Raw genomic sequence first — 25,959 nt, 5'->3', positions numbered from 1 at the left:
GGAAGAAGAATCCTTGTGTTCCTGTGAATGTTTCCCAGAGCAGATGGGAATTTGCACAGCCTAATGAGCACATGAGCAGAGCCTACCTTCTGCTTTATTTCTTCTATTCAGATGGTTAAAAAAAAAACCAAACCCTGTTCATGCAGAGCCAGAAATAAGTCTCCAGCACTGAGCCCACATGCTTCTCGAAGTTACAGAATAACAGGGCAGGCATACAGGATTCCCAGCCCCTCTACGCTGACAGCTTAAGGTGCACCATTCATAGGCCCGCAAGCATCATGGAAGTGTGTGGAAGCGTCAATGCACGCCGACTCTAACAAGACAGGGATCAGAATTCTGTCCCCTTCAGGCCACTGAACGAGCCCTGGGGGTTGCCATGTGAATGACTGGGTGGCAGTGAGCAGGTTCATTTATGCAGTTAGCCCAAATGGAAGGTCGTTAGGCTTCAGCCGTGTTCACCTGCTGCACAGCCTGTCTTCTGATCGCCCTTACTCCACTGAAACCTGAGAATGAAACAACGGGTCAGTTGATGTCGGGCTCCCTGACGTCAGACTCTTGACGCGTCTTTCACGCCCTAAACTCAGGCTGGGTACGAAAAAATCCCCAAGGGAGTTGATGGCAACCATAGAAAATTCTGCTCAAGTGTGGCTAGCAGACCCAAGAAATGGATCAATAGAACCAGAGAAAATTAGAGCTGGAAGGAACCTTCCAGATCATCGAGCCAATTCATCTTATAAATAAAAGATAATCTTATACGATGACTGCCTTGCCCACTCTCACAGTTATTAGTGGCTGGAGGGCTCCTTGTATCCTATTCTTTGGAGAACCAGGAAACACTTCCATGAATGGACTCATTGTAGGAAATACCTATTGCCCCATAATTGCTTTCTTCAGGGGTGCTGGCAGCAATGGGATGTGACACCGACGTATTTCCAGAGCCTGTTAAAAAGAAAAGCAAAGAGGCAAACACTTTATGTCCAGTTGCCAAAATGAAAGAACATAACTCTAAATAGTTTGATTTTCTTTTCACTCTAATATAGGAGCCTGCAGGCCAATTTTATGGTCTGCAGACCAAATCTAGCCTGCCACCCATTTTTGTATGGCCCTTAAACTAAAAATGGTTTTAGTTTTTTTAAATGGTTAGGGAAAAATCAGAAGGCGAAGAGTATTTTATGGCAGGTAAAATTATAAATTTCAATATTTATATATGACGTTCTACTGAAACACAGCCACTCATTAAGTATGTCTATGGCTGCTTTTGGCTACAATGGCAGAGTGGAGCGGTTGCAACAGAGACTACATGGCCCACAGAGCCTAAAACATTTACCATTTGGCACTTTACAGAAAAAACATTGCTGATTCCTGCCTGACAGTATTGCAGAATCATAAGAACAAAGGAGCATGGGTCCTGGAATCACTGTGAGGAAGGCCACCACTGAACATAAACACCAGAACTAAACTTCTGTGATTAAGGGGCTATAATTCGGAGGTTTATTTGTCACAGTCATTAACAGTACCCTAACTATAGACAGGATGAGCCCTGACAGGATGGAAATTACTGCACTCCTTGGAGCAAAAAATAATGACAACATGAACTAAGGATGTGCAGGAATATGAGTTATTTGGGGGATAGTTCAGAGGTAGAATAGGCATGTCTGTTGCCAAATGGTTGTTGGCAGTGAGAGAAAAACATTCTCTAAGATGACGCGCCTCAAACTTTTCCAAATATTACATATTTGCATATTACATGTGCAAATAGTAAGCGAAGAATGATACTAAAATCGTAAACCCCAGAATTTTTGGCATTTTCTGTTCCTGGGAAGCCCCCTGGCATGGGAAGTAGACACATGCGTCGGAGAATGCTTGAGTTCTGCTGCAGCGGGGGGTTGAAATGGTCTGTAGGAGGCAAAGGGTTTTCGTGTGTGTGATCAAAAGAGAAAAAAAGGCAAAAACTAAAGTCAAAGCAAGTGAGCAAACAAAAACAATCACTGTTTTGTTAGGCGACAACTTCACTAAAAAGAAAAAGCCAGCTGTGTAGGTTTGTTCAGACTTCGATGATTTCTGCACTCTGCCTCGCAAACGAGCAGGACCTGGTTTGGATGTAGTCGCTAGTTCTTTTCACCCCGAGGCAACCACAACAACAATGGTTCTGTGATGGACAAGAGCATCGAGATTTTCATGAGCAGTGCACTTGTTTCAAATCTGTGCACTTCTATATGCACAATTAAATAGGAGATTGTTCAACACGGGATAACGGTATTCTGTTAACGTTTCTAATGTCTAAGACCTTCTTAGAATGCAAAAACCGAAGCATTACCTCCTAAACTTCAAACGTGATGGATGCGCCCAGAAGGCAAGCCATATTTCTATTTAACTGTATGGCATTTAGAAAGCAGAATTAAACACAAAATATCAGTTTATAGGACAGACCAAGATGTTCTGGCTGGGAATAAGCAAACATATAAAGTTGTAAATGAGCTCATCTTAACGGGGAAGCTTGTTCTGGTATGTTTTTCTCTGTGCGCGAGCCCTTTGCCATCTGTCTGCTTTACTAACTTAGAATAGGATATGCTTGCATGCTTGCCTTTTATATTAATTGCTCCATGTGAGGAGAAAAACTTCATTTCATTTTGAGCATGCTTGGCTCTTTCAGGGACGTCACATTTATAATTGTCCTGCCCCCTTCCGTCTCCAAACTCAGGAGGTTGGAAGCGGAAGAGGGAGTCAGCAACGCTGTGAACTAGCTGCCATGAGATTTCATTTTTATGCCAGTTGGCTACCTATCCCAATGAGTGTCATGATGTATCTCAAAAGTTGAGGAGAAAATGAAGAAAACCACTAATCTTTGCAGAAGGATGTAAAAGTAAAATTCCTCTAGAGGAAAAAACTGGGCAGGCAAAGTTGGGAAAAAGCAGAGTAGAGAGTCAGGACTAGGGTCTGAGACCCGTTGCCACAGAGCCTGAGGATGTCCTGTGCTCCCTGACCCCTCTGAACTCAGCACGCTGCTTGTCTTATCCCTTCTGGGCCCTGCTCTCTGCTGGGAGGCTGATTCAGTAATCGCTCCATCCAGGGAAGGATCTGATTGGCCATTTGGTTCTTAAATCTGCAAACTTGGCAAGTTCACCAAGCTCCCTCACTTGAGAAAGTACCCTCCTCTTAGGCTGCACCCAGGTTCGTGGTGACAGCTCATGTGGTCCCAGAGGCCTGTGAGTCACGTTTCATCTGTCTCTCTTTCAAGGTGGTAACTGAATTTCTGTATAGGCTCTTTAACAATGATGTGAAGTGTGGGTTTTTTCCACTGAGAGCCACTGGAGGACATGTTTTTAGAACACAGAGCCTTGCCCAGTGCCCCTTAGATTACCACAGAGGCCCCTGTCCTAAGTGCTAAGTGAGGAATAGAGAATACAGTGTGCATCCATTCACACTGCAGCAGTAAAGTCCCTTCACAGCCTGAAGCTACTCTTTACCAACACTATTTCCATTTCACCTGGGCTCCAGGCTCTTATCTCCTTCTTTATCCCATGAAGTATGAAAGAACTTCCTTTGCTTTTTTGTGTGTGTGTGTGTGTGGTACGCGGACCTCTCACTGTTGTGGCCTCTCCCGTTGCGGAGCACAGGCTCCGGACACGCAGGCTCAGCAGCCATGGCCCATGGGCCCAGCCGCTCCGCGGCATGTGGGATCTTCCCAGTCCGGGGCACGAACCCACGTCCCCTGCATCGGCAGGCGGACTCTCAACCACTGCGCCACCAGGGAAGCCCTTCCTTTGCTTTTTAGTTTAGTTGGAGCCAATGTCAACATTTTTCAAACACAACTTTAAAAACTGCAGGCAAATCAAAGAAAAACACATGCAGGGGAGCCGACGGATTTTCCAAATGCAGCCTTCCTATCATTACATAACTAAAACAGAGCTGCCGACAGTTTAGCAAATTGTAGGGACCTGGCTCCATTTCCTCCATCTCAGGCATACCTAGGGTGAAAGCCTCAGGCCAAGTTCCTCAGATATCCAGCTCCACGTTAATTGCAGCAGACAACATGCCAAATCTAGTGGGGTCCCCTTTCTCAAACGCTGCTCCTAGCATTTCTTCTAGGCACTAGCCCCCAGGGCATTTCCTGTAGCTCTAAGCTCCATTAAACTTCTTGTAGCCCCCGTGGGCACACTGATACTGGCCCTTGGAGACAAAGACATTTCTGTATCCTTGCTCCTCTCTAAAGGTTCCTCCCCTGAATCTTTCACATTAGCTTTCAGATAAGGTCCCTCACTTGCCTCTGTCTCTTGCTACAGGCTGGTTTCTCCGTGCTCTGTTTCATATGATTAAGAGTCACTAACTGGTTCCTCCCTAGGCTAGAGCTTATCTTCTCTGCTCTTGTTTGAAGAACCTAGGTCTTGTCTCACCAGTGGTCATGTGCCATCTTTCCCGGTAGCCTCTCAGCATTACATAGGTTCCTTACTTCCTCCTGATTTCAAAGCCCTTTGTGGTGAACATTCCTATTTCCTACTTCCTAACTAAGCTGGAATTTTGTTTGGGTATCCTCCCTCATCTGTGCCTGGCAGCCCATATTTTTAAGTCAGTGATTCTCGGTTGTGGGTAGGGGTGGGGGGGAACATTTTGCTCCCAAGAGGACGTTTGACAAGGTCTGGGCATAACTTTAGTTGTCACAGGGAGGGAGTGTATTACTGAATTCTAGTAGGTTGAGGTGAAGGATGTGGTTAAACATCCTATAATGTACAGGGCAGCTCCCAACAACAAAGAATCATCTGGCTGTAATGTCAATAATGTTGAGTTTGAGAAACCCTGGTCCTAGAAAAAGATGACCTCACCCTAATTCGATAAGCAGGCTTGATTGATCTGTAAGTAAATAGATTCCTTTGCGGTGACTGGTTTAGCAACAAGTATATGATCCTCTCTAGGCCAATGAAACATGAGAGAAGTTGCTAGGTGCTTCTGAAACAGTCCTTCCTTCTGGACATTGTCAGGTGAGGACCCATCTCACTACCAGCTCTGGGGGCAAAGCAGAGTCAAGGGAATGGCAGGAAAAAGGACCAGAGCCACTGGACTCAGTGAAACCTGAAGCCCACCCTTCTGCTCAACTTCCAGGGAGAGGAGACACTCTTTATAGTTTAGGTATGTTTGAGATAAACTTTGCTGTTACCTGCAGCCACATGAATCCAACGGATGCATCTTTATTTATTTTTTTGGTCACTCATTCATTTCTGCTTGTTATCTGAAGGGTACCTCTAGCTCTTAGCTAATTTTCAGAGCCTTCTTGATCTTGGACAGTGATTTGGCTCAAGTCCCGGCTCTGTCTACCAGTACTTCACTGTTCAGGAGACCCTTCTGAATACGAAATTCCTTTAATTGTCATTGCAGTGATAAAATGACTTCACTCATACAATAAAAATAACAGAGCATCCATTCACAGAGCACCTATCAGATCCAACCAATTAGGCTTTCTAAGTTTGACTAGGCCTAAATAAGAGCAAAACCTGGAGAGCATCAGAGGGAAAAGGCTGAGATCCAGAGAGAAGACATTTCATTTTAACATTTTATGAATAAAATAGAAAGTAGTACTTAGCATTTTAAAGACAATAGAGCAGGTGTTCTTTTATATTCCTTTACATTGGCTGTTGAATGTTATTAAAACCAATTGCCTGGATGCCTGGAAAAATAGACACGTTGACATTAAAGAAGACAAAAGTCAAAGGAAGGCAGGAGAAGCAGACCTCCAGCAGAGGGAGAGATACTCCTGCTGGGTGGGGTAGGGAGTCACTTTGTGTCTTTCTAACTTAACTGTAGAAAACACAGAACTAAACATCTGCTGCATACCTACTGTATAGCACAGCGAACTCTACTCAATCCTCTGCGGTGACCTAAATAGGAAGGAGATCCAAAAAAAGAGGGGATATATGTATATGTATAGCTGATTCACTTTGCTGTACAGTAGAAACTAACACAACATTGTAAAACAACTACACTCCAATAAAAATTAGAAAAAAAATCTGCTGCATGTGACTTAAAAATCAAGTCTCACTCCGTCATTCCTTTTCCAAATGATCATTCTATGCCAAGTAGCTTGTGAGCACTGAGTAACTCATGCTGATTTAGGCTTTTCAAAAAATAGGACACTTACAAAAGGTGCAAACTTCCAGTTATAAAATATAAGTAAGTCCTGGGGATGTAATGTACAACATGGTGACTAGAGTTAATAATACTGTATTGTATATTTGAAAATTGCTAAAAGAATAGATCTTAAAAGTTCTCATCACAAGAAAAAATAGTATAACTATGTGTGGTGATAGATGTTAATTAGATTTCTAGTGGTGAGCATTTTGCAATATATACAAATATAGAATCATGTACACCCAAAACTTATACAATGTTATATGTCAATTATATCTCAAGTTTTAAAAATAAGGACATTTATTTTTTTTTTAAAGATTTGATAAAAAGATCAAGCAACTGAATTCCTTTGTTCAAATCCTCCGAGTGGAGGAAAGGGCATATTACAATGGTTGGATAATCAATTACTCTGGATTTCCCAAAGTTATAAGACTCTATTATACTTGCTAGTCTCAAATACTTCAGTTTTCTAGATCCTTGAACAAAAAAACCCTCTATCTCAATTTGGGAAAAGTAAGCTCTGTATTAGATTTGACACAATAAATTCTTACCATTGTTCACAAGTCAGCTCTGTGATAAGACAGATATGAACAATTTATGTCCTAGAAAAGAGTAAACTCTTTAAAAAGATGAATTGCTGACAAATGGGCTGTGGACAACTACAAGGAACTCTCCGAACAAAGGCTCTTAGTGTGAGCTCCATATTTCAGTAATTATAAAGTGCATAAATTGGTTCTCACTGGCTCTGCTTTCTGTAGAAAGACTGCAGATTAGACCACTCTGTGTGTGTCTGTGGCGGGGCGGGGGCGGGGGCGTAGGAATCAATAGAGGGTTTGGGAAATTACAAAAGTCAGAGAGACAAAAGTACCAAATGGAATGTTGCCACATTCTTGACATCAGTTTGAATTGAAACCAGGGATTTTTCTTACCGTCATTGGAACCAAAGCTTCCATCAATGGACTTTCTCTGAAACCTGCAAACAAGCACATACACATGCTCCTAAGACTGCAGAAACATCAGCATTTTCCATTTGTTCCCTATAGACTTTGTTGCAGATTTGTCTGCTAGGATCTCTTAAAAATGGGCCTTTGGATGTGCAGAAATTGGAACTCTGATACATTGCCAGTGGGACTATAAAATGGAGCAGCCACTTTGAAAAACCATTTGACAGTTCCTTAAAAAGTTAAACCTAGAGACACCATATGACCCAGCAATTCCACACCTAGGCACATACAGGCATACATATATTAAATTCATTAATTTATTTCCATTTTCATTTATTTTCAGATAATTCACATGCCATAAAATTCACCCTTTAATTTGCACAAGTCAATGAATTTTAATATGTTCACAAAGTTGTGCAACCATCACTATTTTCTAGTTCCAGAACATTGTCATCATCACTCAAAGAAATCTCAGATCAATTGACCATAGCAGTTACTGCTCATTCTCTACTCCTTCCAGCCCTTGGCAATCACTAATCTACTCTCTGTCTCTATAAATTTGCCTATTCTGGACATTTCATATAAATGGGATTGTATTGCATGTGGTCTCTTTGTCTTCTTTCACTTAGCGTAATGCTTTCAAGGTTCATCTATGTGGTAGCATGAGTGAATACTTCAGTCTTTTTACGGCTGAATAATATTCCATCGTATGGATATATACCATGCTTAATTTATTTGTTTACACTTGATATACATTTTGATTGTGTCCACTTTTTAGCTATCATGAATAACACTGCTATGAATATTTGTGTACAAGTTTTTGTGTGGATATATGTGTTAAATTCTCTTGGGTATGACCTAGAAATGGAAGTGCTGAGTATAAGGTAACTCTGTGTTTAACATTTTTTTCTAAACTGTTTTCTACTGTAGCTCAATAGCAGGAACTAAATATTTTACATTCCTACTAGCAATGTACAAGTTTCTAATTTCTCCACATCCTTGCCAACTCTCGTTATTTTCATTTAAAAAATTTTATTATAGCCATCCTAGTGGATATGAAGTGATATCTCATTGTAGTTTTGATTTGCATTTCCCTGATGGCTAATGTTGTTGAACATCTTTTCACATGCTTATTAGCCATTTGCATATTTCTTTGGAGAAACATCTATTCAATTTAAAAAATGCCTATTTTTAAATGGGGATATTTTTCTTTTTATCTTTGGGTTGTAAGAATTCTTTACATAGTTTGGATACTAGACTCTTACTGGATATATGATTTACAAACATTTTCTCCAGTTTTGTATTTTCACTTCCTTGATAATGTCCTTTAAAAACACAAAAGTTTTAATTTTGATGAAGTCCAATTTACCTATTTTTTCTTTTTTTACTTGTGCTTTTGCTATCATATCTAAGAAACTATTACCTAATCTAAGGTCACTAAGATTTACACCTATGTTTTCTTCTAAGAGTTTTATAGATTTGGCTCTTTTATTTAGATCTTTGTTCTATTTAGAGTTAATTTTTTTTATATGTTGTAAGGTAGGGGTACAACTTCATTCTTTTTCATGTGGATACCCAAGTGTCCCAGCACCATTTGTTGAAAAGAATATCCTTGATCCATTGAATTGTCTTGTTACCCTTGTCAAAAATCAATTGGCCATAAATGTAAGTGTTTATTTCTGAACTCTCAATTCTGTTCCATTGATCTGTATGTCTTTCCTTATGTCAGGGCCAGAGTTTTGAATATTGTTGCTTTGTAGTTGGTTTTGACATCAGAAAGTGTAAGACCTCCAGCTTTGTGCTTTTTTTTTCATGATTTTTGTTCCTATTCTGGGTCCCTTGCATTTCCATATGAATTTTAGGATCAGTTTATCAATTTTTGGAAGAAAGTCAGTTGGGACTTTCATAGGGATTGTGTTGAATCTATAAATCAGTTAGGGGAGTATTACCATGTCTTTTAGTTTATATTGCTGCTGTAACAAATTATCACAGTCTTAGTGGTTTAGAACAATACAAATTTATTATCTTCAGTTCTGGATGTCAATTCTAAAATGAGTCTTATGTGGCTAAAATCAAGATATCAGCAGGGCTATATTCCTTCTGGAGAATCCAGGGGAGGATCCATTTCTTTGCCTTTTCCAACTTCTAGACGTGGCCTGCATCTAAGTCATGGCCCCTTCCCCCATCTTCAAATGTATTACTCCAACCTCTGCTTCCCTCATCACACCTCCTCCTGTCTTTGACTCTCTTGCCTCCCTCTTATAAGGACACTTGTGATTACATTATACCCACACAGATAATCCAGGATAATCTCCATAATTTTATCACATCTGCAAAATCTCTTTTGCCATGTAAAGTAACATATTCACAGGTTCTGAATATTAGAACATGAGCATTTTGGGGGGGGCATTATTCTGTCTATTATACCATCTTAATAATATTAAGTCTTTCAATCTATGAACACAGGGTGTCTTTTCATATATTTAGGTTCTCTTTAAGTTTTTTTCAAGGATGTTTTGTAGTTTTCAATGTACAAGTCTTATATTTAATTTCTTAAATTTTTTCTGAAGTACTTTACTATTTTTGATGCTATTGTTAATAGAATTATTTTCTTAATCTCGTGTTTGAACTGTGCACTGCCAGTGTATAGAAATACAATTGATTTCTGTATATTGATCTTGTATCCTATAATCTTGATAAACTCAGGGTTTCTTTTTGGAGATGATGAAAATTAGATAGTGGTGATGGTTGTGCAACTGTGAATATACTAAAACCACTGAATTTTTAAACGGGGGTGAATTTTATGGTCTATGAATTATGTCTTAATAAAGTCATTATTTAAAAAACCGGGTGTTGGGGCTTCCCTGGTGGCACAGTGGTTGAGAGTCCGCCTGCCGATGCAGGGGACACAGGTTCGTGCCCCGGTCCAGGAAGATCCCACATGCCGCGGAGCGGCTGGGCCCGTGAGCCTTGGCCACTAAGCCTGCGCGTCCGGAGCCTGTGCTCTGCAACGGGAGAGGCCACAACAGTGAGAGGCCCACATACCGCAAAAACAAACAACAACAACAAAAACAAAACAAAACAAAACAACAGAAAAAACGGGTGTATCAAATGTAATTGTCTATCAAAAATTAAAATGTGAATTCTCTCTTCCCCCCAAATGAGCCTCCCTTTTTTTTTTTTTTTTGCTGTACGCGGGCCCCTCACTGCTGTGGCCTCTCCCGTTGCAGAGCACAGGATCCGGACGCACAGGCCCAGCCGATCCGCGGCATGTGAGATCTTCCCGGACCGGGGCACGGACCCGTGTCCCCTGCATCGGCAGGCAGACTCTCAACCACTGCGCCACCAAGGAAGCCCGACCCTCCCTTTTGGATATGAGGTTGGAGTCGAGGGAGAAGGGAGAAAAGTTGGGGATTATATGTGCCTGTGCTTTGGTACATGTTCTTATTTACTTCCAAATGGGGGCTCTAGAAGTTGCACACCCCTGATCCTGGTATGTTTGGTGGAAGGACTTCTCTTCATACCTCTTTCGTTCCTAGACACAGCAAACCCATCCCTGCCTCAGGGCCTTTGCTCTTGTTCTCTGCCTGGGCCACTCTCTCCCCAAATCCTCACATGGCTGGCTCCTACTTGCCATTCAGGTCTTGGTCCTGAGAGGTCTTCCCTGCTGAACAAATCAAATCTAAAGTAGCTTCCCCAGTCCAATCATTCTCTGTCCCACCACTATGTTTGTTCTCCTCCTGTCACTAGCTGAAATTATTTTCTTTATTAATTGCTTGCTTGCTTGCTTATATGTTTTTCCTTTGTACAATGGAAGCTCTATCAGAGCAGGGATCTAGACTGTCTTGTTCACCGCTGTATCACTAACCTTTAGGACAGGGCCTGGCACCCAGGAAATGATAACTAAATATTTGTTGAGTGAACAAGGCATATCATTAAGGAGAGCAGTTAAAATTGGGTCTGACTGTTCTAGCTGGCAAATGAGGCTCTAGGGAAGTCCCTTTAAAAAAACAATTTTAGTGATATTAACTAGCAAGCAATTATATGAACTCATAAAAGATGATGTGTTTGGACTGTGTTTGTATTAACAGGCTTTAACCACATTTGCCCTAGGTTTTGGAGCTGATAAAGTTCTTAATTAGAGGAGTTAAATGATTTACAAAGCTAGGGTGAGGCAGGCAGTATCCAGTGAACAAACAAAAAAAGAGTAAATGAAACCTATGCTAGATTGATTGAAAAATGGCTATACCTCATCTTGTATCTAGCTCCTTCAATCAAAAGTGGAGTCTGTATCTTTACCTCTTGCAGCTGGACTGGCCTTATCACTTGTTTTGGCCAATAGAAAGAGGGGGAAGTGATATCATGCCACTTTTGAACCTACATCTTAAGGAAGCCTTGCATTCTTCTGCGATCTCTCTTGGAGATACAATAAACCAGGGCTAGATTGCTGGAGGATGAGAGGCAAAGTACAGCTGAGGCCAGTCTAGCAAAGCCAGCTCTTCTCTGACCTGCCAGTTGATTTCACTCTATGACCACACCCAGCTGAGATCTCAGCCTAGTCCAGATTAGCAGAATCATCCAGCTGACCCATAGATTTGTGAGCAAATGTAAATATGTATTGGAGTTTTTATGGTTGGAGTTTTTGGAGTTTTTATGGTTGATTTTTATGCAGCATTATTGTGGCAATAGATAACTAATACAGGAGTCAAGGGAAGAACGAGTAATCAGGATCATGTAGTTTGAACTCAACATCTGGCAGGGTGACTGAGAGGAAGGAATAAGAGACATGTATGCAGGGTTTCCCTGGTGGCACAGTGGTTAAGAATCTGCCTGCCAATGCAGGGGACACGGGGTCGAGCCCTGGCCCGGGAAGATCCCACATGCCATGGAGCAACTAAGCCTGTGCGCCACAATTACTGAGCCTGTGCTCTAGAGCCTGTAAGCCACAACTACTGAAGCCCGCACACCTAGAGGCTGTGCTCCACAACAAGAGAAGCCACCGCAATGAGAAGCACGCACACCGCAACAGAGTAGCCCCTGCCTGCAGCAGCTAGAGAAAGCCCCTGCGCAGCAACGAAGACCCAACGTAGCCAAAAATAAATTAATAAAATAAAAAAAAATAAAGTGATATAGATATAATTTAATTAAAGAAAAAAAGAGACATGTATGCAGTGCTTGACCCAGGGGGTCATTGCAGGGGCTCCATAAATACTTGCTGAATGAATTGGAGCTGGTGGGTGGGGAGGGGAATGGAGTTTAGGGTTGAGCCAAAAAACATAAAAACAAAAAAACATAAAAAAAATAGCATAAAAACACTTTGAATTCTTAGCTCCCTGAGGACAGGAGCCATGTCTCTAATCATTGTTTTCATCCTGATCTCATAGCATGTACTGCAAACCCCACATGTATTAGTAATAAAGAACAGGGGGCTCAACAAGCAATTGGCATTCTGCTCCAGGACTGGCTGGCTTCACTTGGTTTTGTAGAAAACTTTGTTATTTCTGCTTAGTTCAATGAAGGAAGAGTTCTATTAGCATTTTCTCTCTGTTTATTCCCCTATTTAGATGCCAGGTAGTTCTTATGTCTCCAGATTTCTATTTTCAGTTTGCCTATATTTGGAAAGAATCTATGCTTGTGCAGTTGGCAGTAGCAAAGTAATCTGGCAGCCAGAGGTTTCGACAGAGCCTTAGGCCACAATTTTCAAAAACTGTGCTCTCTTCAGCAGGCTGAATAACAACTTTAGAGAGATTGATATCCAGCTATTAATTTTTGTCTGTTTATACACTGGTTATGTCTGCTAGGTAACTAAAGAGGTGAAACCTATTTTCTAAAATCTAAAACATCAGTGGTAGAGACAGCCTTCCTAAGAGAGGCAGAAAAGATGAACTTCTTTTCCCATGACGCTGTAACTCATCTGAGTCAAAATTGGCAGCTTTTCGGACCCCCTTTTCAATCAAATTCATGCTGGGGTTCCAGGCTTTTGACCTGGTTTCCTTGATTAGGACTGCCCTCCTTCACATGCCCTGACCACTCCAGACCCATCTTGTCCGGGCTGCTTAAGAGCTAAGGCTCTGGAGCCAGGCTGCCTGGGTTCAAACCCAGGCAGTGAATTCTTGGTCAAACTGCTTAACCTCTGAATGCCTCAATTTCCTGAACTGTCAAATAATGATATACTACTACTTGTTGTGGGGCTTTAGATGAGATAGTCTACTCAGAGTGCCTGGCAAAGAGTAAGTACTTGTTCAGTGTTAGTGATTATGATCTGATAAATTAATGAGCTGATAACCAGTTAATGTATGTATACTTTCCAGGTATAATATTTGCCTGTAGACTGGAGTTTTTGTTTTTAATTTTTTATTTGCAAATAATTTCACATTTATAGAGAAGCTGTAAGAATAAGAATAGAATATAGAATACCCATGTATCATTACCTAGATTCACTTATTGTTAGCATATTACCCCCTTTGCTTTCTCATTCTGTCTCTGGGTGCATATGTATGTTTTCATATGCATGTATACATAAACATTTTTTTCTGACCCATTTGAAAGTAAGTTGCATATGTCATGAACTTTTGTGCCTAAATATTTCCAAAGAATAAAGATACTCTCTTCCATAACCACAGTGTAGTTGTCAACTTCAGCACATTTAACATCGATATGATAATCTTATCTAATCTGTTGTCTGTTTTACAGTTTTGTCAATTGACCCAATAATGTCCTTTATAGCATATTTTTCTTCTAGTAAAAGAACCAGTCTGAGATCAAATATTGTCTTTAGTGGTCACATATATTTAGTCTCCCTCAATCTGGAACATTTCCGTAGCTATTTTTTGTCTTTTGTGATACATTTTAATAGAATGTTCATCATTTTGAGTTTGTCTAATTTTTTCCTCAGGATTATATTAAAAATGTGCATTTCTGGCTGGAATACTGCATAAGTGATGCTATTTCCATCTCAGGGTGTCACATCTGGAGGCACACAGTGTCCATCTTTCCCTTGGTCATATTAACCTTTATCACCCTGTCAATAGTCTAATTTCTCCACTGTATAGTTACTACTTTTTCCCTTACGACTACTAAGCGATTTGTGGGGATATACTTAAGGCCATGCAGATATGTTGATCCTCATCAGATTTTCCTGCTAGTTTTAGTATTCATTGATGATTCTTAACCTGATCTATGCAAAATGATGATTTTCCAATTCCAGCACTCTCTCCTTATTTACCAGTCAGTGTTTGGTGTTGTGCTGTAGGCAAGAATCCTCCCTCCTAGGTCAGTATTTGCTAATGGGTCCTGTCCCTAATGTGTATCTGTTTTAGTAATTTTGTTGAGTTTATTAAATGTATATCTGTAAGTATTTTGGTCTTTCTTTCCCTCCTTCCTTCCTCCCTCCTTTTCTCCCTTCCTTTCTTCCCATACTGGGATGGACTCATGAATTTCTATTTTTCTCAATGGTTTATAATTCACTATTCTCCTTAATTGTTTTGGTTCTCAAATTGTCCCAGATATGGTCAGTGTGTTTTTGAAGTCAGTTTCTCAATTGCAAAGCTTCATCAAAGTCACAGAAGGGAGTTATTTTTTGAATCAGAGGTAGGCCTGTATCACTGAGATAGTTGTATCACTGTGGTAGCCTTGAGGTTTTTCTACAGATGAGACTAATCTTGCCCAGTAATCTGAAAACTCCATACGGGCTTTGTTTTCTTTACATGCTCAAGAGGAGAGAGAACATTTGTTTATTATACCTCCTGCCATTCCTTTGTAGTTGTTTTACAGAGACCACGACAAGCTATGGAATTCTCAAGGTTCAGGCCTGCTCTGAGATACAAGGAAAGACTGGTGCTCTTTTCACTGGGGGCTCCAAACTCTTGGGAAGGGAAATTTCCAAATTACAGCATGATTATCTGCTTTTTTTCTCTCGAGGAACATTTTACTGTAAAATTGATGCTACAACACTAAGAAAGCACCTGGTAATGTAGTGTCAAAGCATATTTATTACTCCTGCTACTTATTATACCTCAATATTTATTTTAGGCATTAATTGTACTTTTTGATGGAATGTTTAAAGCTGTTTCTAAATCTCCATGTTAGGTAGAACTCATTTCCTACATTCTGTAGGATCTACATTGAGTATTTTCTGGTCTAAAAATTACCCAAGCTATCTTTCTGTTGAAGTTTCATTAACTATGAAAATAGCTAACACTATCAGCACTTACTCTGTGCAGGACATTGATGTAAACACTGCAGTTATACTGGTCTATGAGGTAAATTATTATCTCATTTTACAGATGAAGAAACTTAAGCACAGAAAGTTTAAGTAACTTGCCCAAGATCACACAGTGTGTGGCTAAGGTAGATTCGAATCCAGTTAATATGGCTCTAAAATCTAATGTGCTCATCACTAAGCAGAGACAGGTGAAGGGGGTTGACATTTCTTGAAACTCTTGACGTACCTGATATAATGAACAAATGCAACAAACAGGCATCCCAAGTAGAAGGAGAAGAAGATGAGGAAACTGAGAAGAATGGATTTCACATAAACAGATCCTGAGGGAAGAGAAACAGCTTTGGTCAGGATGTCCTCAAGAGAAGAGGGGACCATGTTTGGGACAGGACAGCTTCATGGGCCCATCTGCATCACACTCATTCTTAAATCCTAAGATAATTCCACTCAAAGCAGCAAAGCTATTGGAGGTCACCCAGACATCGTCCATAAATGGCTGCTTTTCACAGTGATGACTTCCTCAGGGAAGCTGGGAAGGGACTTCCTGTATACAACTTTATAATTGGCTTCCCTTTCTTTCTGCAAAGGATTTAACACAATGCTTTGATTCTCTCTTCTATCTCTAAGGTAAACATTAGTTTTCTTATGATGTTTCTCTGGAAGGATGACATTAGCATTGAATGACATGACTGCCTTCCTGACATAGGAATCTCTCCACTAAATCTTAGTAACAAGACTGACCTTTAATGGAAGGAACAATGGTCACTTTAAGGTTCTTTGCACGTTGTAGATTCCAGGTCTGGTTCTCCTTTTCTGGTAAAAAAGAACAAAGCACAATGGATCAGATACTAGGTTCCTGGTCTCTGATCTGAACAGTTGTTTAAAAACTGTCCAGAATTAACTCTGGTTGCTGAATTTTCTTTTAGCAAGAACTATGTGAAAACCGTCAAACTGTCTAATACTCTTTTTGATTAAAACTTTCAACTTGGCCTTTGGGTGCATTTTGGTAGCACTAAGTGAGTCAAATGAGAACGCAGCCTCCTTTCTTGAATAAAGAAGGCTTGACCCTTCTCCTGATGTCCTATGGCTCAATATGCCACAGACATCTGAAGAAAACAGCTGCAAAAATAGAGAGCTACTACATTTTTGGTCTGCATTTTTTTTTCTTTTTTTTTTCAACATCTTTTTTTTTTTTTTTTTTTTTTGCGGTTCGCGGGCCTCTCACTGTTGTGGCCTCTCCCGTTGTGGAGCACAGGCTCCGGACGCACAGGCTCAGCGGCCATGGCTCACGGGCCTAGCCGCTCCGCGGCATGTGGGATCTTCCCGGACCGGGGCACAAACCCGTGTCCCCTGCATTGGCAGGCGGACTCTCAACCACTGCGCCACCAGGGAAGCCCTAAACATCTTTATTGGAGTATAATTGCTTTACAATGTTGTGTTAGATTCTGCTGTATAACAAAGTGAATCAGCTATACGTATACATATATCCCCATATCTCCTCCCTCTTGCGCCTCCCTTCTACCCTCCCTATCCCACCCCTCTAGGTGGTCACAAAGCACTGAGCTGATCTCCCTGTGCCATGGAGCTGATCTCCCTGTGCTATGGAGCTGCTTCCGACTAGCTATCTATGTAACATTTGGTAGTGTATGTATGTCCGTTCCACTCTCTCACTTCGTCCCAGCTTACCCTTTCCCCTTCCTGTGTCCTCAATTCCATTCTCTATGTCTGTGTCTTTATTCCTGTCCTGCCCCTAGGTTCATCAGAACCATTGTTTTGGATTTTTTTAGATTCCACATATATGTGTTAGCATATGTATGGTATTTGTTTTTCTCTTTCTGACTTACTTCACTCTGTATGGCAGACTCTAGGCCCATCCACCTCACTACAAATAGCTCAGTTTTGTTCCTTTATATGGCTGAGTAATATTCCACTGTATATGTGTGCTGCATCTTCTTTATCCATTCATCTGTTGAGGGACACTTAGGTTGCTTCCATGTCCTGGCTATTGTAAATAGTGCTGCAATGAACATTGTGGTACATGTCTCTTTCTGAATTATGGTTTTCTCAGGGTATATGCCCAGTAGTGGGATTGCTGGGTTGTATGGTAGTTCTATTTTTAGTTTTTTAAGGAACTTCCATACTGTTCTCCATAGTGGCTGTATCAATTTACATTCCCACGTAATGAAACTTGAAAGTTTTTGCACAGCAAAGGAAACCATAAGCAAGACAAAAAGACAACACTCAGAATGGGAGAAAATATTTGCAAACGAAGCAACTGACAAAGGATTAATCTCCAAAATATACAAGCAGCTCATGCAGCTCAATATCAAAAAAACAAACAACCCAATCCAAAAATGGGCAGAAGACCTAAAAAGACATTTCCCCAAAGAAGATATACAGATGGCCAACAAACACGTGAAAGGATGCTCTACATCACTAATCATTAGAGAAACGCAAATCAAACTACAATGAGATATCATCTCACATTGGTCAGAATGGGCATCATCAAAAAATCTACAAACAATAAATGCTGGAGAGGGTATGGAGAAAAGGGAACCCTCTTGCACTGTTGGTTTGCATTTTTCTAGGCAGTGAGAATTTGTTTTTTTCTTATATGGCCATCAAAGGACTTATAGTTTACCGAGAACATTGGATGTTGGCAAAACTCTAGAGCTATGTAATTAAGAGATTAAAGAATATATTAGAAAAAAATTCACCTAAATACTGAGCGAACGATGTTATACTCAACAGTAAACACTTTTCATGTTGATCACATATGGCCTATCAGCTGCTGGGGGGTCTGTGTTTTCATTCAACAGCCTATTCCATTCCCGTGGTAGTTAGTGGGTAGTTCCCCATAACCACTTGTACTATGCTTAAGAGCTGACATAACCCCTGCCATTGGGATAAGTTGCCCTACTTTGCTTACTTACCGTCTTGAAAGGTACAATTTTGGCAATGGGAATTGAGAACTCTGAATTTTCCTTGGGGAAATGATGACTACTGATAAATATAAGTGGCTCCATTGCTACTCGCTGCCAAAATGATCTTTGAAAATGGACCTCGATCTGCTGTATAAGATCATTACTTCACAGAAGTAAATATTTGTTGAGTAAAGGGCCAACTGAGTGAACTGGGCCAACTGGGCCAACTGAGGGAGTGCAAGACTTTGAAAAGATTCAGGCATTAAATGGCATTTTGTAGTATCAATAATATCTTGAGATTTATTATTTTCTTCCCTTTATTTTTTTCTCATGTATGTCTCAGACTGCCTTGCCAAGCCACTGCTGATGACCTTCACTTAGTGGGAACTAGAGATGGTTGGAAGGAGCCAGAAGGGGCCAAAATGAGCTTTTGGCTTCCTTTCCATTCCATTCTGTTAGGTTTTTCTAAGTAGATAAATACTCCTCACTGTTGCTTACCCTGGATGAAGAAAGATCCTCCACAGGCATAATCTTCAGGCTTTATCACAAACACCACATAGAACTGCTCACCTGGAAAATCCTTCTTCTGCACAAGACATAAAGATAGGGAGAAGAAGGGAGAAAGTCCATAATGGTGGGGGCAAAAAGAAAGAGGAAGGAGAAGAAAAGTAAAGTTCACCCCTGCTCCCTAACTCCTTAGAAAGGACTCTCACATTCCCATGACCTACTCCAGGTTATCCATAATAAAATAATTGTTATATCCAAGAAATTATGTAAATAGACTGTTCTGATTTCAATCTGTCCGGTGCCCACTTGAGTGCTTAGAATTGTAGTAGACCCTGTATAAAATATATGTCAACAGTCTATGTTTAATAATTCATACTTGTATATTAAATTCTTGAATAAACTTTATTTTTTGGGCAGTTTTAGCTTCACTATATTAAGTTTTTATTATTTTAAAATTTAATGATAAATGACTTTCCTAAAAGTCACACAGTCAGCAGTTAAATAAACAATTTAGGTTAGGGAAGCAAAAACTCAAGTCAGGAGACCTGAGTTACAGTACTGGCTTTGACTTTCTCTAAGTGGGCTTCTCCGTGTCCCAGTTTCTTATCCATGAATGAAGCATGGTTGACAAGATAATCTTTAAGGTCCACTATATTTATACAACTCTGATTTTTTTTATTATCCCCAAATTTCTGATATTATGTTTAACCCACTGAGAAAATGGCCCAGTACTGACTCATGGGTCCAAAAGAGAAGTAATAACTTATTGCCAAACATATTGAAAGTAGGAATGTACTGATATGATTTGCACTTCATTAATTTAGTGTCCAGATGATGTAAAATCTGAGTTTCCTACTATGGTTATTTTTTCGTCTTTTTAAGTTTGGGACCACATAATGCTGATGTGCTAAGGAAAAAAAAATACTAAAAACAAGAGCAGATATTTGAGATATCAAAACTGAGACATTAAAAATAAAAGCCTGACTAATAGAAGTTTTTTGGTCTGATACCTAAATTATAATTAACCTCTCCTCATTCATGGCCTGCTATTCAATAAACAGTATCTCCTTACCTAGAGAACAGATCAAATCGCAGGTACTCCAAGTAAGTACTGCTCTAAAGCCAGGGACAGAATCTCTTTGAAAATATGCTGACATGATGTCTGTACATTTTTGCTATAAAATTACCATTGAAATAATAATTTAATTATCATACCAAAAGGGCAAACTTCTGCACAAATGTGGTTCATATTCCTTTGAACCTGTCCATTCTGTCCAGAGTTGAAGTTATGTTTTGGTTACAATATGTTTTTTTTCAATTGAAGGATAGTTGATTTAAAATATTGTTTTAGTAGAATATGTTTAGTTGTTTTAAATGGATCAGATAAACTTTACCCTAAACCAGCATCCCCCATTGGGTAGACTGGAATCTTTTGCCCTTACTTCTCTAAACAATCTGTCAGACACATGTCCCACTGAATCACAGGTTCCCAAGATTCCCCAAGGGGAACGGAGCACCTGGCAGAGTAGCACTGTCTACTATCACCAAGGCTTTGATTTCAGGTGTAGCAATCTTTGTTTTAAAATCAATCAGAAAGGAAAGAGATTCAAGGCACACAGTGAGCAGTAATCCCTTAGGTTTTTCTAAGTCCAGCAGGTAACCTGACTGGTCCAGTAGGTAATCTGATTAAAAACTGTGCACTGTCATTGACAATAACAACCACAGAAGCGATGTCTCACCTGTAGTGTGATGGCAGCTTTCTTGGTCATGGACTGATAGACACCATTAAATTCTACATTGTGGTCGAGATCATACACTGGGCACTGTAACATGCATGAGGGATAAAAAAGGAAAACATCATTAATGTCATAGTATACATACCACACATGTCACCTGGATCACAGGGGAGGGGGTCCCTACTGAGCCAGAAACCATGAAGAGTTTTCCCCCAGAACAGTCATGAAATAGTCCTCCTAAAACTTGGTGCCTTGTCCTCTGAAGTCAAGTTCACTTTATATCAAAGAGAACTGAAAAGATCATTAAAGTGTATCACACCTTTCCCATTTTTTATTAACACCTTATGAAACAGAAAGGGCCTAATGACACAATAAAAATTTTAAAAAAATAGAACAAACAGGTTTCTGGTTTTTTTGTGCAGCCCACAAGTTGGTCTTCCTTGTTCTCTGTCATGATCCTCCCTCCCTCCCTTCCTTCCTTTGTTTATTTTGGTGAGGAGTCAACTGCTCTCTATCTCCCCAGATCAGTGTCTACAAACACAGACTGCCCACTTGTGTGCACAAGATACTGTTTTTATTATTTAGCAGTTTTGTCAGAAATAGGTAGTATGAGGATGACATGGTGCCCGCCCTTCTCTCTCATTTATCTTGGGACAATATAGTACTCCATATTGGAAGGTTGACAGGTTATGAAGACTCACCATGATATTCTGGACTGAGACAACAGAGCATGGATAAGCCATTTCAGACACGACTTTAATGATAACTGAGTCCACATCTTCAGGAAATTTGTATAGAAAATACTAAGAATAAAAAAAAGAAAGACAGGATTTGTTAATGTTAAGAAATGTTTACGGTCAAAAACTCAAGCTATTTTCCCATGAATAAGGTGGTTTCCTCAAATATTAAGCACAAAGTTCAGATGTAAATCTCAGTAAGCCTCCAGTAATTGAGTCAGCCATTCACCTCTTGCATATTGAGCAAATGCTCTGTGCAAGGCTCAGGCACTAGGAACACAGCAGTGAACAAGAGAAAGGAGCCATTTCATACAATATTGCCATATAATTTTTTATAGTTTTTCCTTCTCAACTAAACTTTGCTACACTTCATTCTAATTTTGACTTAAGAAGATGCCCCCAACCCTTTGAATTAGAGATATGTGAAATGTGACAGGAGACAAGGTTTGCCTCTGTGGGGTCATTTTGAAATATGAAGCTCCTCCTTGAAAAGCAGATAAGCCTGTTCTTCAAGAATCTTAACCACATTCCCATAGGCAAGAATTAGCACTAGACCCACCCTTCCCCTAGACTTTTTTGCCAAAGAATCTATTTCCTGGCTGGAATACAGTGAGATGACATTTAGATTCAAAGACCAAGCCCTACATCTAGCCTCCTGAAATATGTTCACAATTTTGGGCAGAAGTATTTCTCCAATATCATCAGAATAAGGAAACATTTATAATAGACAAAAGTTACACTATTTACCTACTTAGATTATCAATCCACTGGAAAAATTTATTAACTCTAAGCCTTAAACATGTTGCTAATAATGAAGAAAGGGGACTTCTGCCCAGTAGTTATAAATATAGAAACTGGTTGAGAAGCTTGACATGAAATACATGGTTAAAATTTTGAGGAAAACAAACAAAGCAAACCCCTATCCTAGGGCTTTAGTAAATCTATCACTTTAAAGGAGAAGCAAAACCCATTAAAACTTCATTTTGCATTCCCACATCCTCTTTATTAACCTTATTCTGAGAACCAGAGCAATAAGAATAGAACTTTTTCAACAATCCAAAGCCTTCTGATGGGGAAAAAAATCATCTCAAGATTAAAGAGTGTCATTAACGCTGCTTTTTGGAAGTCTGTTCATGCTTTGTAACAGATGGAAACACTCTCAAGAAGCCACTCCATTTTTTGTGCTTTTATTTTGGAGCTTGATTCAAATACATACAATACAGGGCTCTTCCAAAGGTGAATACTCTGGAATTCCCAAGAGGCATTCTTGGTTCTTAGGGGAACCATACTTTGTAACTCAAAAGCATTATTATGGTTACTATTAGCAGTAATGAGCATCACATATATGCCTGTATATTCTAGGAGTTGGTTTTGTGCAAGCTGTAGACATCTACCGAAGCCTTATCTGTATACCAAGGTATTACTAATTGTTTTTAAACCTTTAAATTACCATAAACCCCAAATAAATAAACCCCTTGCCTTGAGAATCTACTTTTACCAGAAAGAAGCAAGTGACAAGGATCCAAAGCAATGCCTGGAATTTAGGCTAAAAATCACCATCTTGTGTCCTGATTATCCAGTTTCTGTAACCTGCTTGTGTCTACAGGAATAGAGACAGACAGTGGTGATTCAGGTTGTCTGAGAATGTGCAATAGTTTGGGTGGACTTACAGGAACAGAAAATTTTTCCTACAGTTGAAAAGGATATAAAATATAGGCTGAAATGGGAACAGTTACGAGTAAAGTAAGACCTTCAGAGACGTCAAAGAATTTCTGTTTTGTTTCATGAGTTTGTTTTAAGTATATTTTACTCTAGTTTGTGATTATATACAAATTATTTGGGCTTTAGTGTTTAATACTTTTTTAAAATAGAAAGAAGCTGTAATATATAATCGTCAGTGATTTTCAGTCTACGAAGTACATCACGACATTCAGTCTATCATTTTTATTATAGCTTTCGACAGGACTATTAGACTGTACTCTTTCTGCAGTTGGGGTACAAGTTTTCCCCTTCCTTTCTGTATAGATATCTCCCATTGCACCTAGTAACTAGTGCTTTCAAATATTTCATGAATTAAGTGGCTAATACTCTGAGGGCAATGGATCGTGGGACTGTAGTCCTCCTCTGTCACTGGGTGGCAGCATATATGCACTCTGGAGGCTTTCACTGATGGGAAATTTAACTCTTCAAGCTGTGCTGGAGTTGGCTCTTGCAGAGCTGATTGTGCACATCGATTCCAAACTCTGTGTTCAATGACGTCACGCTAGCAGCTTGAAATCCGCCGGAGTGGAGGTATTTACACTGCAGAAATGGGCAAATGCTACAAAACAGGGCTTTCACTCTAAGAACCAGTTGTTAAATATCCACCAGCTCACAAGTGGTTGTAACAGATTTACAACGTTATCCATATAATATGTTAATCCCAGTTTTAGTACAGTATATCCAAGGCCATTTTTGACAAAGTTGCATTACAGCCTACAGAAGACTTATAATAAATATCAGGACATTAAACAAATCTATTTAAACTTGCTATTGCATAAACTTCACTCTTTCAGAAGCTATGAAAGGAAAAAGGAAGGTAGCTAGAAGTGTCACCAGAAAAGCAGCCTGAGTCAATCAAAGTTTTCATCTATTTAGTCTGTTAATGATTATGGCCTAATGGAGAGCACAGCACAAATATCTAATTCTTCTAATAATTTTTGTCAGCATTCCTGTTCTTTCTTAATGACAGGAGAAGCTAGTTAATTTTACCCATAACACTGTAGAAATTAAAATCTGTCTCATTTTTATTGCACTTTCAGATCAATTGATTATTTTTGTATTTGTTTAGTGGTGGTCTTCCACTGTCTGTCTCCCCACCCCCATCCTGATTATAAGGTCCATGAGGGCAGAAGTTGCACCTGTCTCTTCTTCATCCTTCTATCCCTGGCACCTAGTACAATCTAACACTCTACTTGGTACATAGTAGGCCCACAATTTTATGAATGAAGGTTGAGCCAAGGAACCTCTGCAGATACTTCATGCCTCCCATTTTACACCAATTCAAGTGATAAGGTTAAAGTGTGTCTAAAATCCCAGTTACATGAACAACATTCCAAAGGTACAAATATAACTCATGTTGTGAAAGATCAAGGGCAACATCACATGCTAACTCTACCTGTTACCATGGTTTCTTTGGGTAACACCAACAGGAAGAATCATGATAACCTTGAAGCCCTTCACTTACCTGGGGTTGAGAGGGACTGGCAGTGAAGTGAAAGGCAACATTTGTCCTGAGAAATATAAGGGGGAGAGGGGAAAGTGGGAAAAGTGAAAGAAAAGCATAAGTTAGCAAGCAAAACTTATTTATTAAAAAAAATCTTAAACTAGATGCAAGGAAAGCCCTATCCTTTGAGAAAGGAGTTCTGGGCCCATAGAAGTGACAAAGTGCGCTGTGTGGGAACTTGGTGGTTTCAACTCTCAAGAATGATCAAATTGGGGAAGGGATCAATTTTATGTCTTTGTAAACCCATGAAGTCATACCTATACAAGTAAGTACTTTGTTGACTTTTATAGACACATTTGTCTTTGGATTCTCTTAAGATTTTACAATCAAGTACAGGGTTTAGGTGTCAGAAGTGGTCTGAAAGAGAGGAAAAGAAGGTTTGAGGTTCATTTGCATAATTCCGATAGCACTTCAAAATTTTGATGTATCCATGTCAAAAGATCACTTTTTAAAAAATGTGGTGGATAGATAATCACTATGGGAGTGTCTCTAGGGATAGGAGCATACTCCTCCTGCCCCCAAGCACCCCCATTTGTCTACATTTCCCTCCAAGGTTGTGTCCTCTTTGGGTTAGGCATTGCCTTCTAAGACCCTTCTTAAAATGCACATACCACCAAAAAAATATAATCAAGTTATTTTCTCTCCAATTATTAATTTGCTGTGAATTATTTTATTAGATATTTTATTAGATATTTTCATTCTTCTGTGAAAGACAGAAATGATTCAGCACTGAGGAAAGGACAGTGTGAGGAGCATGTGGGAACCATACATCTGTAGCGTAGAGTGCTATTGGAAGGAACATACGTGAACAGTTCAAGAGACTGGAAAACAGAGAAATTTGCTCTTCTCTGTAGTCATGTAAGGGCTGTTTGGGGCTTTTGTTCTTTCTGGTTCTTGCCTCATTTTTTGTTGTGAAGATCACTCACACATGCCCACTGCACTCTCAATGCCTGAGTCTGGGGAGTGTCATGATCCCAACTGTCCAATGTGACCTGCACTTGTGGGAACCTGAACCTGAACTTCTTCTGGGGTCCTTCCCCAGCTTTATCTCCCAATGCTAAGGAGTCTTTCTCTCCACTCCTAATTTTCCTTTTATAAAAATTAAATAGTTTAAAATTTTTATTAAAGATTCCTTTAGAAAGGGCATATCAGGACATTTAAGCATGAAGTTTATAATTGGAGGTGGTGTTTAGAAGTCATAAAATTTGAGCTCTATTTCTAAAGGTAATGACAAACAATTCAGGCTGTCAGCAGACGAGGCTTAGAGTTTAGCAACGGATGCAATTTGTATATATTCACTCTCAATAGAAATCATCATCAGAGTCAAGGATTGGTTCTGCTGACATATGGTTAGTAACTCGTGATCTTAAGTCACCTAAAGAAGCCAAAGTCAGTGTCAAATCCAGTTGTGTGTGTTCTCCTGAGATTCCACAGCCAGAGTCAGGACCCGTGGTGCTGTGTGTGGCTCTCAGCGTGTGAGGAGTGTCATCTGCTATTACCAGGGC

The 25,959-nt window shown here is 39.8% G+C and overlaps 1 protein-coding gene across 5 annotated transcripts in view; it reads right to left on the bottom strand.

The window, feature by feature from the left end:
- SIDT1 (SID1 transmembrane family member 1) overlaps nucleotides 1–25,959 on the bottom strand; it is a gene marked incomplete at its 5' end in the record, with an annotated part of 85,656 nt that overhangs the window by 26,357 nt on the left and 33,340 nt on the right. For 3 of the 5 annotated variants that reach the window (XM_081235385.1, XM_081235383.1, XM_081235384.1), the window contains 8 exons: nucleotides 868–939; nucleotides 7,050–7,093; nucleotides 15,515–15,608; nucleotides 16,027–16,098; nucleotides 18,708–18,795; nucleotides 20,456–20,539; nucleotides 21,154–21,255; nucleotides 24,416–24,461. In XM_081235385.1, coding sequence (XP_081091511.1) covers nucleotides 868–939; nucleotides 7,050–7,093; nucleotides 15,515–15,608; nucleotides 16,027–16,098; nucleotides 18,708–18,795; nucleotides 20,456–20,539; nucleotides 21,154–21,255; nucleotides 24,416–24,461 — 602 coding nt within the window. The remainder of the gene's footprint in view (nucleotides 1–867; nucleotides 940–7,049; nucleotides 7,094–15,514; nucleotides 15,609–16,026; nucleotides 16,099–18,707; nucleotides 18,796–20,455; nucleotides 20,540–21,153; nucleotides 21,256–24,415; nucleotides 24,462–25,959) is intronic. The other 2 variants (XM_081235386.1, XM_081235387.1) reach the window with 2 other exon arrangements.

The sequence above is a fragment of the Mesoplodon bidens genome (assembly GCF_964165515.1).
Source record: "Mesoplodon bidens genome assembly, chromosome: 5".
Taxonomy (NCBI): domain Eukaryota; kingdom Metazoa; phylum Chordata; class Mammalia; order Artiodactyla; family Ziphiidae; genus Mesoplodon; species Mesoplodon bidens.
This window is presented reverse-complemented; position numbering and strand designations above follow the sequence as displayed.